Below are 14,593 nucleotides of genomic sequence, written 5' to 3'. Positions count from 1 at the left end.
TTCATGGTTGAATTGCTGCAAATAAACCACTACTAAAGGACACCAATAATAAGAAGAGACTTGCTTGAGCCAAGAAACACGAGCAATGGACATTAGACTGGTGGAAATTTGTCCTTTGGTCTGGAGACCGAAATTGCGATTTTTTTGTTCCAACCGCCGTGTCTTTGTGATATGCAGTGTGGGTGAACGGATGATCTCCGCATGTGTATTTCCCACCGTGAAGCATGGAGGTGGTGTTATGGTATGGGGGTGCTTTGCTTGTAACACTGTCTGTGATTTATTTAGAATTCAAGGCACACTTAACCAGTATGGCTACCACAGTATTCTGCAGCAATACGCCATCCCATTTGGTTTGGGCTTAGTGGAACTATCATTTGTTTTTCAACAGGACAATGACCCAACACACCTCCAGGCTGTGTAAGAGCTATTTTACCAAGAAGGAGAGTGATGGAGTGCTGCATCAGATGACCTGGCCTCCACAATCACCCAACCTCAACCCAATTGAGATGGTTTTGAATGAGTTGGACCACAGAGTGAAGGAAAAGCAGCCAACAAGTGCTCAGCATATGCGGGAACTCCTTCCAGACTGTTGGAAAAGCATTCTAGGTGAAGCTGGTTTAGAGAATGCCAAGAGTGTATAAAGCTGTCATCAAGGCAAAGGGTGGCTATTTGAAGAACCTCAAATATGAAATATTTTTGGATTTGTTTAACACTTTTTTGTTTACTACATGATTCCTTATGTGTTATTTCATAGTTTTTATGTCTTCACTATTATTGTACAATTTAGAAAGTAGTAAAAATAAAGAAAAACCCTTGAATGAGTAGGTGTCTAAAACTTTTGACCGGTAGTGTATGTGAGTGTGCAGGGGGATATCCGTCTCAAGCAGGAAGAAACAAATATGACTCAATCTCCATCATAAATACTTGCACTGCTGAGTATTCTCGGTTTGCAGTGGCATTTAAACTATCTCATTTTACCTCCCCATTTTCTCCATCGGCTTAGTTAATTTCTCCTGGAATCTTCCAACTATCCACCTCTCCCTCCCTCCCTCCCTCCCCTACCACAGACCCATACTACCCATTTTGCCTTGCTGTCTCTCCTGCAGGAGGAATGTGTGTCTCGTGATGGACTGTTCTGGAGTCGTGGCAGAATCCGAGGCCTACACCCCTTGGACTCCAGCCAGGTGTTACGGTCACTCATGCTCCCCCGCTCTAGCAGCAGCAGTCCTCACACACAGACGCCATCCCGCCCCCCAGCAGACTCACTCTGCACGTCGCCACATTCCTGCTATCTCAGCCTCTTATCAGAGATGTAGCTTAACACACACACACAGCAGGCAGCAGACACTGACTGGGGAGTTCAAGGCAAGCTAATGAGCAGCCGTGCCATAGCGTTTGTTGATCGGAGGGTGTATCATAAAATGATCGTAACACGACCGTAACAACATTTCAAGCAGTTTAAACGGTCCCATAGGCTCTTGCTTATATCAATCAGTCAGTAATTCATGAATCCATCTTAAAGTGAGAGACCATCTGTAATTATGACTAGGGGATGTGAATGTATAAACATATACCCCCTCCTATGTTCTTTGGTCATGGTTTTACTGCTCCGTCTGCCTGAAAGAGGCTGTTTTTATGGTCTGTATGAAACGGCACCCCCTCTAAAGGCCCCAGCCCAGCGATGCGGGCGAAAGGGTCGTCTTTACAGATCCACATCATGTGAACACTCCCCCAGGCCTCTCTGGGGTGTTGTTCCCTATCTCGTTGCATTGTGGGGGCTGATGAAGCCATTCTGACTGGGAGGCTGTGTGTCTGTCTGTCTGTCTATCTGTCTGTGGAGCTAAAGGAGCTCTAGGGGGCTGGGGGAATATGGTCAAAAATAAATACGGGGCTTTGATACTGGGTGTACTTTTATGTTCATCTAACCTTGGAAAGTTGCTTAGCTAAAGCCGTTCTAATAGCCTATGATATTCATGAATATCAAAAGTGTCATAAATTTCATAAAGAACCATTAATCTAAATACATCAGTAAAAGCTAGTGGTCAAAAGGTTGCACTGGAATTTAAAGAGAAGTGACCTTTGTAATGGTCCTGGCCACCTGGTACCCCAGGCTCTGCCTACACCTGTGTAGCCAGGAACCAGGCATCATAATGATCCAGCAGACTCTGTGATCTACTGAGACCAATGCCGTAATTAACCTGGCAACAACCAAGATAAATGCTAGAATTTAGCATGCTCTGTGTGCAAAGGTAATGAGCTGTTTCAGTTATTTATGGCCTTGAATTAGTCTATTGCACAAACTTTTGTGCAGCCATTGTGGGAAGTTAGTTTCTTGTTCTCTTTTTTCTCTCTTTTCCTTTTACCCCCTCTGTTGCATGGAGGCCAATGTTAACATTGAGACAGCATCTGGTTCTGATTAAACACTCCCCTCCCCCTCGCGACGTCTCCCCCGTCATGTCTCCTTCTAGCTCCTAACCTCTCAGCGTCTCTCTCCTTCTCTCTCTCCTTCTCTCTCTCTCTCTCTCTCTCTCTCTCTCTCTCACTCCCTCTTTATGCCTCTCCAGTGGCTCCCTCCCCCTGTCATCCAGCTCTCCCCTCTCTTGCTCCCATCTCTCTCTTCTGGTTTACCCACTTACTGTGTCTGCTCTCGGCATCATGAAGTGTGAGCATTGTATCTGGGGTCTCTCTGTGCTCCTGGCTCTATGTTTAGGATGGGCACAGGGCCAGAGCCAGAGCCAACCAGAGACTAACTACACCAGGTAGGGAATATGAGTGTATTGGGCTTGTTGGTATGTGTGCAATGTATGTTTGCAGGAGGCTTTACAGTATGGATAGCTCCATTTGGGTGAATGCACAGTGTATTCGTCTGTGGCAATCTCCACAAGGATGTACTTGTTTACATTATTTCTATGGTTCACAATATACCATAACCGTATACAGAGCGGGTATGGTTTTGAGTGTGCCATGTTCAGATTTCACGCAGTGTGCTCTGAACTTCCTATCGGAGCTTCCTGCATTTGTATGTTAGCTTAGGGGTATGGCAGTGTTGTTGTTGGGGTTGTGAATGGTCCATGGTGTTGATGTGGTTGAGCTGCCCCAGATGTCAGTGCTTTGAGGTCTGTATGTCTGTCTGTATGTGTCTGTGTGGGGTTGGATCAGGACGGCTTGACTCTGTCTGCTGGGGTTCTGTAAGTCTGAGCTCCTATAATGTGACAGACTGGGCGCTTCCTCAATGTGTCTGAGGTCAAGCCTTGAGTGTTGGCTGGAGTCCTAGAAAAGTTATTTTGTCCTCCGGTTGCGATAATGGTAACGACTATAAGTTTGTGAGATTTATTTGGTTTCTTCTTGAGTATGTGTCTACTAGCTGTTTTGAAGCTCCACACTAGGTATGAGTTCGTTTTGTGCACCTCTGTCTCCTGTACAGACAGTCTCCAATGTGTCTGTCCCCATGACTGTCTGTGAGGCCACTGGCAACAATTATATATTTATCAATGAAAGTATTCTGGTATTAGTCCAGGTTTGGTATTTTTCCGTTGGAAAAGGAGCTTGGATTAATTATTTGAGCAGACGTGGAAGTGCATGGGGTGAGGGGGAGACTGGGTGGTTAGGTTTAGAAACTTGGACAAGCATAGGGGAACGTTTTTTTTTTTAGGGGGAGGTCTCCTTGATGAAGCTCTAGTCAAGAACACCTTAACCTCCACTAACTTTGCCCAGTCTCCATCCTGTCTACATCCTGTCTCCATCCTGTCTACGTCCACTCTCTCTTCCCATTCTCCTGAAACTGACACCAGTGTGCCAAGGGGAGGCATTATCGTTGGGTGCCTGAGAGATTTAGAGATGATCTGTTGAGGAAGTGTGTGTGTGTGTGTGTGTGTGTGTGTGTGTGTGTGTGTGTGTGTGTGTGTGTGTGTGTGTGTGTGTGTGTGTGTGTGTGTGTGTGTGTGTGTGTGTGCATGTGTGCGAGTTTCCCAAACTCAAAGTGATAGTGATGTGGTAAACCTAAGCCAACGTTTATAAAGTACAGTAACAGTACATGATAATACATTACTGTTTTTCCACCCTACTCTCTCTCAGGCCTGTGTTCCACTGTGGGGGAGACATGGTTGCAGACTCAGGCTTTGTGGGCAGTGAAGGATTTCCAAACTACTACAAACCCAACAGCAAATGTACCTGGCGCATTACCGTGAGTCACTGGCCCTGCACAACATACCACTTCACCATTACTCTGAGTTTAACCTACATATTGACCTAAAGAGTGTTCTGCCCTCTCTCTAAACTTCAGGTCCCAGAGGGCAATGTGGTCATGCTCTCTTTCCGCATCTTTGACCTGGAGGCTGACCCCATGTGTCGCTATGACTACCTGGATGTGTACAATGGCCACTCCAACATGGTGCAGAAGCTGGGGAGGTTCTGTGGAACGTTCAGGCCTGGTACTCTCATCTCCACCACTAACACCATAATGCTGGAGATGGGGAGCGACTCTGAGACTGGAGGGAGGGGCTTCCTGGCTTACTTCAATGGAGGAAAACCACATGTGGATGGTGAGCTTTACAGTGTAACTTGGGCTCTCACTCTCCGTTTTTTTAAAGGAACAACATCTTTGCAATTTCCTATGTCCGTTAGACTCACGTACTGTAACGTAGGCTTATACCCAACTGTCAACTCTTTTAGTCACCTGATTCTTTCTTGATCTGTATTTGAATCATTTCAGAGCACCAATTCTGTGGAGGAAAGATGACAAAAGCCCAGGGTGAAGTTAAAACACCTAACTGGCCAGAGAAGAATTACCCAGCAGGCATCAGTTGCTCCTGGCTCATCACAGTAGAGCGGGATCAGGTTATTAGTAATCGTGTTCAGCTCTCTATGCTCTTTATTCTTAATGGACTTATGAAAATGATGCTGTCATTATGTTGCGCCAACCACAGAACCAAATGTGCACTAATATGCATAAATATGTTGGAGTTTCAAATTACGTTCCTAGTGTGTAACGTTGTTGTATTTGTCATTCTGTTTATTTCTGTGTGTGGGCTAGGTGATTGAGGTGAAGTTCGGTAAGTTTGATGTGGAGTCAGACAGTTACTGTCGCTTTGATTATGTGGCCTTCTTCAACGGTGGAGAAAAAGATGACTCTCGACGCATTGGAAAATACTGCGGAGATGTCAGCCCCCAGTGAGTGGTACACGACTGTATGTGTGTTCGCCTGACTTCCTGTGTTTATGATTATGCTTGTTAGTGGTCTACATCTATGATGATATATTGTATATCTGTTTGTTCTTGTCACTCTACTCTCTTCCAATCCTCCCTCTGTATTACTGTCTGCCCACAGAACCATTGTGACCAATGGGAACGTGCTCCTAGTACAATTTGTGTCTGACCTCAGCGTGACCTCTGATGGCTTCATGGCCAGTTACACCAGCGTCCCCCGCGGATCCAGAACTCCCACAGTAGACAACACAGGATCAGGACCCCGTAAAGAGTCAGTCCCCAGGAAGCCTGTTGTTAAACCCATCCTGTCTGAGAGAACAGTCATCACCACCACTACCACCCAACCACCCACTACAGCCAGACACCAGGCCCCCCCAACCCCACAGCCCCAGGAGCCCACTGCCAAGCCCAAACCAGTCAAACCAGTCAGGACCCGCCCACCAAACAAGCCAGGCCCAGACAGGACCAGAGTTACTAGACCAGAAAGCAAGAAGCCAGGTAAGAGAAGCTGAAGAACTGGTGTAGCAAGACCTGAGTTTATGTATACACATGTCTGTGTGTTTGTGTGGCTGTGTGTGTAAACAATGTTTGCATTTTCTAGTTCACTTGAACCCACTGTGTGCAAAGGCATGTAAGAGGGATGGAAATATCAAGAGCAGTTTCTGTGCCAGTGAATTTGGTGAGTTCCACTAGACAGCTAGCATCATTGGATAGCCAAACTAATCAAGCGATTTAAGGTCATAGCAAGTTCACAGCATTGCTCAGGCAACTAAACACTCTCTCTCTCTCTCTCTCTCTCTCTCTCTCTCTCTCTCTCTCTCTCTCGCTCTCTCTCTCTCTCTCTCTTTCAGTGATCACGGGTAAGGTGACAGCGCTGACCCCTGGTCCTCAGGGCAGTGTCTATATCAGTGTGTCTCTCATCAAGGCCTACAAGGCTGGCCGGCTGACCATCACCCAGGCTGGAGAGAACATGTCTGTCAAACTGGTGTCAGCCTGCATGAAGTGCCCTGTCATCCGCAAAGGTAACCTATTTTTCTTCCCAGACAATTTGACTGGCATGTACAACATTATGCAAACATATACATGTACACACAATGCTGACTTATCAGCAGAGACTGTTGTGTCATCATAGACAGTATTGCCAGATTGCCTAATAAATGCATTTTTGATCAATCTCTTTCTCAGGAATGCCTTACATCTTGATGGGCCAGGTTGATGAGGATGGGCGTGGAACAATGGCTCCTGGGGCTTTCACTGCCCCATATAAGGCCCCGCATCACAAACTGCTGACCAATATTAACAAGCAACCATGCTAACCTCACACCCCAGTCCACCAATCAGGGAAATTCAGCCTCGTGCATGGATACCATGACGAGCAAGGTTACGATGCCCCAAAAACAATTTTTATTCTTGAGGAGTCCTTAATGAAGTGAATTATCTTGTTTTTTCACTTAATGTTTGATGACACTAACTAAATTGCTGAAATCTCCTTTCATGGGTTGCTCACAGGTTCAGATTAAATGACAAGCATCGCATAGACACACAGTTTGACCCACCTCATAATAGGGCTATATATTATATTATTTTTGTAATTTATGTCTCTCAATAAAGGATTTATAACACATGGTGTTGGTTTGATATGTTTATTACATGAACTTTATGTCCCATTCAGTATAGTTTTACTGCAATGCAATGATGGTGTGCCACCTAGTGGTCAGAGTTACAAAATAACCTCCTATGACACACAAAACAGGTGCCACTACCCTCTCAAAGAATTAGTAGCCTACTTGGTATGTGAACTGCTGACTGCTCATCATTTGCTCATCATTTGCAGATACTTGTTGACACATCAACCAGGATTAAGGGACAGGGCAATTTGTGACTTGTTTTTGGCAGTAAGTGGCTGTATTGGAGGAGGATTGGTTTCACCTCTCCTAGGCAATCAGCAGTTAGTGTTAGTACTTCAGTCTCCCTGTCAAAGATGTCGTAAGAAGTGGACCAAGGTGCAGCGGGAACGTGTATGCACATCTTCTTTATTATATAAAAAGAAGGAAAAAAACAAACAAAACACGTATACAAACGCAACAAACAACACTAACAGACGTGTCAGGCGAACATACACTAAACAGGCGACAACTACCCACAAATCCCAATACAAAAACACCCCTATACATAGGACCTTCAATCAGAGGCAGCTGCCTCCAATTGAAGGTCCATCAAAACCCTAAACATAGAACTAAAAGGACTAGACTAGAACATAGAAATAACTAACATAGAACATAGAACATAAACCAACAAACCCCGGAACACATAAACCAAACACCCCTCTACCTAAATACATAGCCGAACCACATAAAACAAACACCCCCTGCCACGTCCTGACCAAACTACAATAACAAATAACCCCTTTACTGGTCAGGACGTGATACTCCCCTGGTTTCTCAGCGGCAGCTGTGTAAGAGGCGGTCGTGTCAGCGGCAGTTTTGTCGCAAAACTAAGACAGTTCTGCCGAGTTGTTCAAGGAGTTGTTCGAGGAGTCGTTCAAGGAGTTGTTCAAGGAATTGATCGTGGAGTTGTTCAAGGAATTGATCGTTGAGTTGTTTGAGGAACTGATCGTTGAGTTGTTTGAGGAGTTGTTTGAGGAGTTGTTCAAGGAGTTGTTCGAGGAAGGAAAGAGAGTAAGGCTCCACACCACTCTCTCACTTCAGTTTCTTACCTAGTTATTTTCAGATTATCACATTTTTGCTCTGGCAGTGTTTCGAACTGCCGATCTGCGGTCAAGAACGGCAAGTTCATCTCAGCCTATGCTGCCCTTCAGTCGCTTTACTTTTTGGCCTTGACGGAGACATGGATAACCCCAAAGAACACTGCTACTCCAGCTGCTCTTTCTTCATCTGACAAAGTTTTTCTCTCATAGTCCAAGAGCTTCTTGTCGTCATGGTGGTGGTACTGGTCTACTCATTTTTCCTAAATGGGGATTTTCTCTTTTCTCCCTCTCTCACCTGTCCATCTCCTCATATTCTATGCTGTCACTGTCACTTGTCCACTCAAGCGTAACATTATTGTCATCTATCGCCCACCAAGTGCCCTTGGAGAGTTCCTCAATGAGCTTGACATCTTGATCAGCTCATTTTCTTACGGTGGCTCACCGCTCTTTGTATTTGGCGACTTCAACCTCCCGACGTCCGCCTTCGATTAATTCCTTTCCAACTCTCTCTTTCCCCTTGTCTCTTTTCACCTTGCCCTTTCCCAATCCTCTCCAACTCACAAGGCAGGCAATATGCTTGACCTCATCTTTACTAGAGGCTGCTCACCTACTTATCTCACTGCAACCCCCCTCCAGGTCTCGGTCTCCCATTCCTTCAACCCTACTCTTCTCCCTTTCCACATCCTATGACTCGTACTGTCCCCTTTCCCCCTTCCCGGCTTGGCCCTCCCCTCATGCTCCGTGGCTGAACGACTCATTTCAAGCTTACAGAACAGCTGCGGGCAGCTGAGCGATAAATGGGGTAAAACTAAACTTCTGGACGACCTATCATCCTTTCACTCCCTTTTCTCTACCTTCACTTCCTCTGTATCCGCTGCTAAAGCCACTTTCTCACTTAACTCATCCCTGACCAGCAAAATGGCTAGAGTCACTTCACTCCTCAAGAAACCAACACTCGACTCATCTTACATCAAAAACTAGACCTGTATCGCTCCTTTCTTTTCTTTCCAAAACACTTGACCATGCTGTCTCTGATCAACTCTCTTGTTAACTCTCTCAGAACGATCTTCTTGACCCTAACCAGTCAGGCTTCAAGACAGGTCACTGGACCGAGACTGCTCTTCTCTGTGTCAATGAGGCTCTTTGCACTTCCAAAGCTGACTCTCTCTCCTCTGTTCTCATCCTCCTAGATCTATCCGCTGCCTTCGACACCATGAACAATCAGATCCTCCTCTCCATCCTCTCAGGGCTGGGCATCTCAGGCTCTGCATACTCTTGGATTGCATCCTACCAAGTGACGTGAAGAGGATCTGTGTCTGCACCATATACTCTCACTACTGGAGTCTCCCAGGGCTCGGTCCTAAGCCCTTTCCTCTTCTCTCTATACACCAAGTCACTTTGCTTCGTCATATCCTTACATGGTCTCTCCTATCATTGCTATGCTCCACTACTTTTCTCCTTCCCCCTTTCTGACACCCTGGTGGAGACACTCAGATATCTCAGCTTGGATGTTGTCCCACCACCTCAAGCTCGACCTCGACAAGATGGAGCTGCTCTTGCTCCCTGGGAAGGCCAGCCTGCAAAAATAACTCTCCATCATGGTTGACAACTCCACAGTGTCGCCCTCCCAGAGTGCAAAGAACCTTGGCATGTCCCTGGACAACACCCTGTTGTTCTCTGTAAACATCATAGCAGTGACTCGCTCTGGCAGGTTCTTGCTCCACAACATTCATAGAGTACGACCCTATCTCACACAGGAAGCGACGCAGGTCCTCCAGCCACTTGTCCTCTTCCCTCCGGACTACTGCAACTCGCTGTTGGCTGGGCTCCCTGCTGGAATGGAATAAATGGTACGGAGTCAAACGTGGTTTCCATATGTTTGGGTTAGATCCGGTCCTATAACTCCTCCAACCAGCCTCCTTTGGTATACACAGTTGCTTAACTTGCTTGCTACAAAACACATATAGATGTAGGATCTTCATTTGACCACCCTATTGCGCAATAATTTTACAGGGCATTTAAAACTTGTAGTGTATGTGAGTTTAAAAAGCTTCTATAGTTTGTCATTTCCTCTTCGAAAGTGGGAGGTAGCCTAGCGCTTAAGAGTGATCAAAAGTTTGCTGGTTCGAATCCACGAGCCAACTACATGAAAAATCTGTAGATGTACCCCTGAGCAAGGCACTTAACCCTAATTGCTCCTGTAAGTTGTGTAAATGTAATTTTACCTTACAAAAAATGCACCAACCACAAAAAATCTCTGTTAATTACAATCCACATAATAATTAACATTTCCTATTTCTGCAGGATTATTTTCCTGCTGTAGGAGACTAGCTGAAATTAAGATCCTACATATGAACAGTCTTTTAAATGAAAATAAGATCATATGCATAAGGATTTCCAGAGTGATGCTTACTTGGTATTGTCTACAATGGCTGGAGTCGCCATAGTGGACTCTATAGGGAACTGCTTTGAACATCTTTCTGATGCAACAGTGCCACCATTTGACCAAACTCTGCTGTCATTTTTGTGCTTTGTCATTTCAGTTGAAAGTCACGACTCAGAATGACGTGAATTGCCAAAGTAGAGCTATGCTATTAGATACCAAGGAGTCCAGTCATATTATCCAAGGCTGCAGGTAAACTGCCAACATGATGCTATGATAATGTGTGTTAATATAATATCTGTATAATGACTATGCACACATTAGAACTGTTATTTATGGAGCTTGTCCCCACCTTTGCTGCTATAACAGCCTCCACTCTTCTTGGAAGGCTTTCCACTAGATGTTGGAACATTGCTGCGAGGACTTGCATCCATTTAGCCACAAGCATTAGTAACGTTGGGCACTGATGTTGGCCGATTAGGCCTGGCTCACAGTCGGCGTTCCAATTGATCCCAAAAGTGTTCAATGGGGTTGAGGTCAGGGTCCTGTGCAGGCCAGTCAAGTTCTTGCATACTGACCTTGACAAACCATTTCTGTATGGACCTCGCTTTGTGCACAGGGGCATTGTCATGCTGAAACAGGAAAGGACCTTCCCCAAAAGTTGCAAGCACAGAATCGTCTAGATTCAGATTCGTCCGTCGGACTGCCAGATGGTGAAGATGAGAATGCGTTTCCACTGCTCCAGTGTAAAATGGTGGCAAGCTTTACAAAACTCCAGCCGACGCTTGGCATTGCGCATGGTGATTTTAGGCTTGTGTGCGGCTGCTCAGCCATGGAAACCCATTCATGAAGCTCCCGACTAACAGTTCTTGTGCTGACGTTGCTTCCAGAAGCAGTTTGGAACTCGGTAGTGAGTGTTGCAACCAAGGACGGACAATTTTTACGCGCTACCCGCTTCAGCACTCGGCCGTCCCATTCTGTGAGCTTGTTTGGCCTACCACTCCGACTGAGCCGTTGTTGCTCCTAGATGTTTCCACTTCACAATAACAGCACTTACAGTTGACCGGGCAACTCTAGCAGGGCAGACATTTCACAAATTGACTTGTTGGAAAGGTGGCATCCTATGCTGGTGCCACGTTGAAAGTCACTGAGCTCTCCAGTGAGGCCATTCTACTGGCAATGTTTGTCTATGAAGATTACATGGCTGTGTGCTCGATTTTATACACCCGTCAGCAATGGGTGTGGCTTAAATAGCCGAAACCCTAATTTTGAAGGGGTGTCCACATACTTTTGTGTATGTAGGCATTAGGAAACCTGCTTCATGTTAGTATTGATGAGTTACCAAATATACTGAATGAATGTTTACCTGAAAGGTTTGATACATACCATGTTATGTGTGTGCCAATTACTATGTGTACCTATAGTTTTACTGTAGTATTTATCCAGGGAAGTAACCAAGATCTCCTCTCTTTCGTCTCACCTCTATCTCTGACACGCATTACATAACCCTTTGCCCTCTCGTATCTAAAACATGTCTGTGTGCGCTTTACTCAGTCAAATTAACCTCCCTAGCTCCCTCCAGTTTGGTCATGTCACTAAGTGTTAATCTTCAGTGTTTACTTAAAGCAATAAGGCTTGAGGGGGTGTGGTATATGGCCAATATACCACGGCTAAGGGCTGTTCTAATGCACGACGCAATGCGGAGTGCCTAGACACAGCCCATAGCCGGGGTATTTTGGCCATATATGACAAATCCCGGAGGTGCCTTAATGCTATTATAAAACGGTTACCAACATAATTAGAACAGTAAAAATAAATGTTTTGTCATACTGGCTTTGAGGGCATTATCACTTAAATAATGCACGCTATAGAATTCCTTTCAAGCCAATCAGAAACAAGTATTCAACAACGCAATGGTATAAGAGACTTTAGAAACTGAGTGGTTCGAGCCCTGAATGCTGATTGGCTAACAGCATTGGTATATCAGCCGTGGTATATATATATATATATATATATATATATGGCTTCGAGGGCATTATCACTTTTATACAACGGGAAACCAACATGATTGACATATTTTAATTAACTTTATTTTGATTAATTTATTCATTATTTTTCCACCTTCCACGAGATATAGTCCTGACACAAATCTAGGGTTGCTACCCAAGCCGGCTGGTCGTTCGTTCTATCGGTTCAGTTGCCATAGACGCGACCCAGTCGTTTAGACTTTTTGTTCTGTATCTATGGACAGTTGGACACGACCCAGTCATTCTTCTGAATGTTCTATTGATATACTTTATTATCCCTTGCTTGCTTGCTAGCCAACTACAGCTAATTTACAGTCACGTCAAACAATGCAGCCAGAATAACAACAAAGTAGCTCCATTTGCATTTGTTTAAGCTGTTTTCTAGTCACATTTACATGCATAAGAATGAGCTAATGATGCGTGATTTCACCTGGCATAGAAAATGTGCTCTCTCCTCAGGACACAGTTGTTCAGAGGAGCTAGCCAACAACACAGCTAACACAATCACTTCAGAGGAGCTAGCCAACAACACAGCTAACACAATCACTTTAGAGGAGCTAGCCAACAACACAGCTAACACAATCACTTCAGAGGAGCTAGCCAACAACACAGCTAACACAATCACTTTAGAGGAGCTAGCCAACAACACAGCTAACACAATCACTTTAGAGGAGCTAGCCAACAACACAGCTAACACAATCACTTCAAACTGAAGCTGGAAAGACTGCAAACTAGCTGCACTTTGTTTTATCTGTTCTCTATTGAAATGTCTTTGTATATGTCCATAAAAATAAAGCTGATTCTTGATTTCGACTGGCTGAGAAAAGTTCCCTGTCTTTCTCATTCCGACTCCCGATCCCTACATGTTCATTACTATGGGACAGCTGGAGATCGAATTTCAATATTGAAACAATGTTGCAAATGTCAGAGAGTCAGACTTCAAGTTTTATACAAATCTCTGTTATTGAAAACCAATCGCTAGTCTAAAAGAAATGGGAGATAATGTCTAGATGCTTTTTACAGTGGGGATAAAGTTTATAAATTGTCCTTCTGGGCTGATGAGACAGTGGATTGCGCAGTGAGATAGAACAGAGTAAATAGGCATTTCAATATCATAGCTTTAGCCGTGGTAATTTGTGGAATAGACACCTGCTGGAATGCGGTTTTAACCAATTAGCGTCCAGGATCAGACCCACCCGTTGTATAATTCCCTATAACGCACAGTATATCAGCATAGTAGAATTCAATGGCTATAGTTAATTCTTTCAAGTTCTATGTTTGAGCTGCTTTTGAAAGAAAGTCGAATTGAAAACACTATTGACATTGTTAAATTGGATTTTCATAATAGCAAGCTGATGGTTAGCTAAACCAGCAAGTCTGTTTGGTTACCAAGGCAACTCCTGCAGTGATCTAGTAAACTTGCTAGCTACTTCAGTGAATGTTGAACACATTTCTACCTGCAAATGAACACATTTCTAGTGGCAAATGCCAGGGTGGCAGGTAGCCTAGTGGTTAGAGCGTTGGGCCTGTAACCATAAGGTTGCTGGGTTGAATCCTGAGCTGACAAGGTAAAAATCTGTCATTCTGCCCCTGAACAAGGCAGTTAACCCACTGTCATTCTAAGTAAGAATTTGTTAAATAAAAATGTGCTTTTTTTTTTTTTTACAATTTGAGCCATGGTATAAAAGGGATAATCAACTCAGGGCTTTGTGTTCTCTGGAACTCCGTGGAAAGTTAGTTCCACCTTGCTAGCGCATCTTGGAACACACCTTCCAAGTTGTTCATTATTTTTGTTGATTATCCCTTACTCATAAAGGCCTGTTTGTTGAGTACATCCCAAGTGTTACCAAATTACAGTCTTACTCATAAAACTATTGAAAGGCTGTGATAGGAGAACAGTGAACATGGACCGAATTAGACGGACACTGTAGCAATGTTCCATAATCAAACTGCAAGACAATTAATTTGCAACTATCCAACTCTATGTGAAAATATACTTGTTACATTATTAGTAATGTAACATTAGTATTGTTTAATTATTTCAAAAGAAACAACACAAATAGAATATAAAGTGACAGAAATAATTGACAGTTGTACAATTATAGCATTCATCGTTTAGCCGTGCATTAGTTTGACTAGTCTACAACACCAGCTGCTAGATGGGATTTTACAGCAAATGGACCACTACAAAACGTAATTTAGATGCAAAACATTCACCCTAGAACAATAAATACTCAACATTGACCCTAGAACAATAAATAAAGTGACAAA

The 14,593-nt window shown here is 44.2% G+C and overlaps 1 protein-coding gene across 1 annotated transcript; it reads left to right on the top strand.

The window, feature by feature from the left end:
• The first annotated feature begins 2,567 nt into the window (after positions 1-2,567).
• LOC115154635 (procollagen C-endopeptidase enhancer 2) lies at positions 2,568-6,829 on the top strand. The gene is made up of 9 exons (XM_029701078.1): positions 2,568-2,759; positions 4,075-4,183; positions 4,283-4,541; positions 4,712-4,836; positions 5,033-5,169; positions 5,327-5,703; positions 5,807-5,884; positions 6,057-6,227; positions 6,391-6,829. Exons 1-9 carry the CDS (start codon positions 2,656-2,658, stop codon positions 6,519-6,521), a joined length of 1,491 nt encoding a protein of 496 aa, XP_029556938.1. The 5' UTR covers positions 2,568-2,655; the 3' UTR covers positions 6,522-6,829.
• Positions 6,830-14,593: the final 7,764 nt, after the last annotated feature.

Source organism: Salmo trutta, chromosome 19, assembly GCF_901001165.1.
Source record: "Salmo trutta chromosome 19, fSalTru1.1, whole genome shotgun sequence".
Classification (NCBI taxonomy): Eukaryota; Metazoa; Chordata; class Actinopteri; order Salmoniformes; family Salmonidae; genus Salmo; species Salmo trutta.
This window is presented reverse-complemented; position numbering and strand designations above follow the sequence as displayed.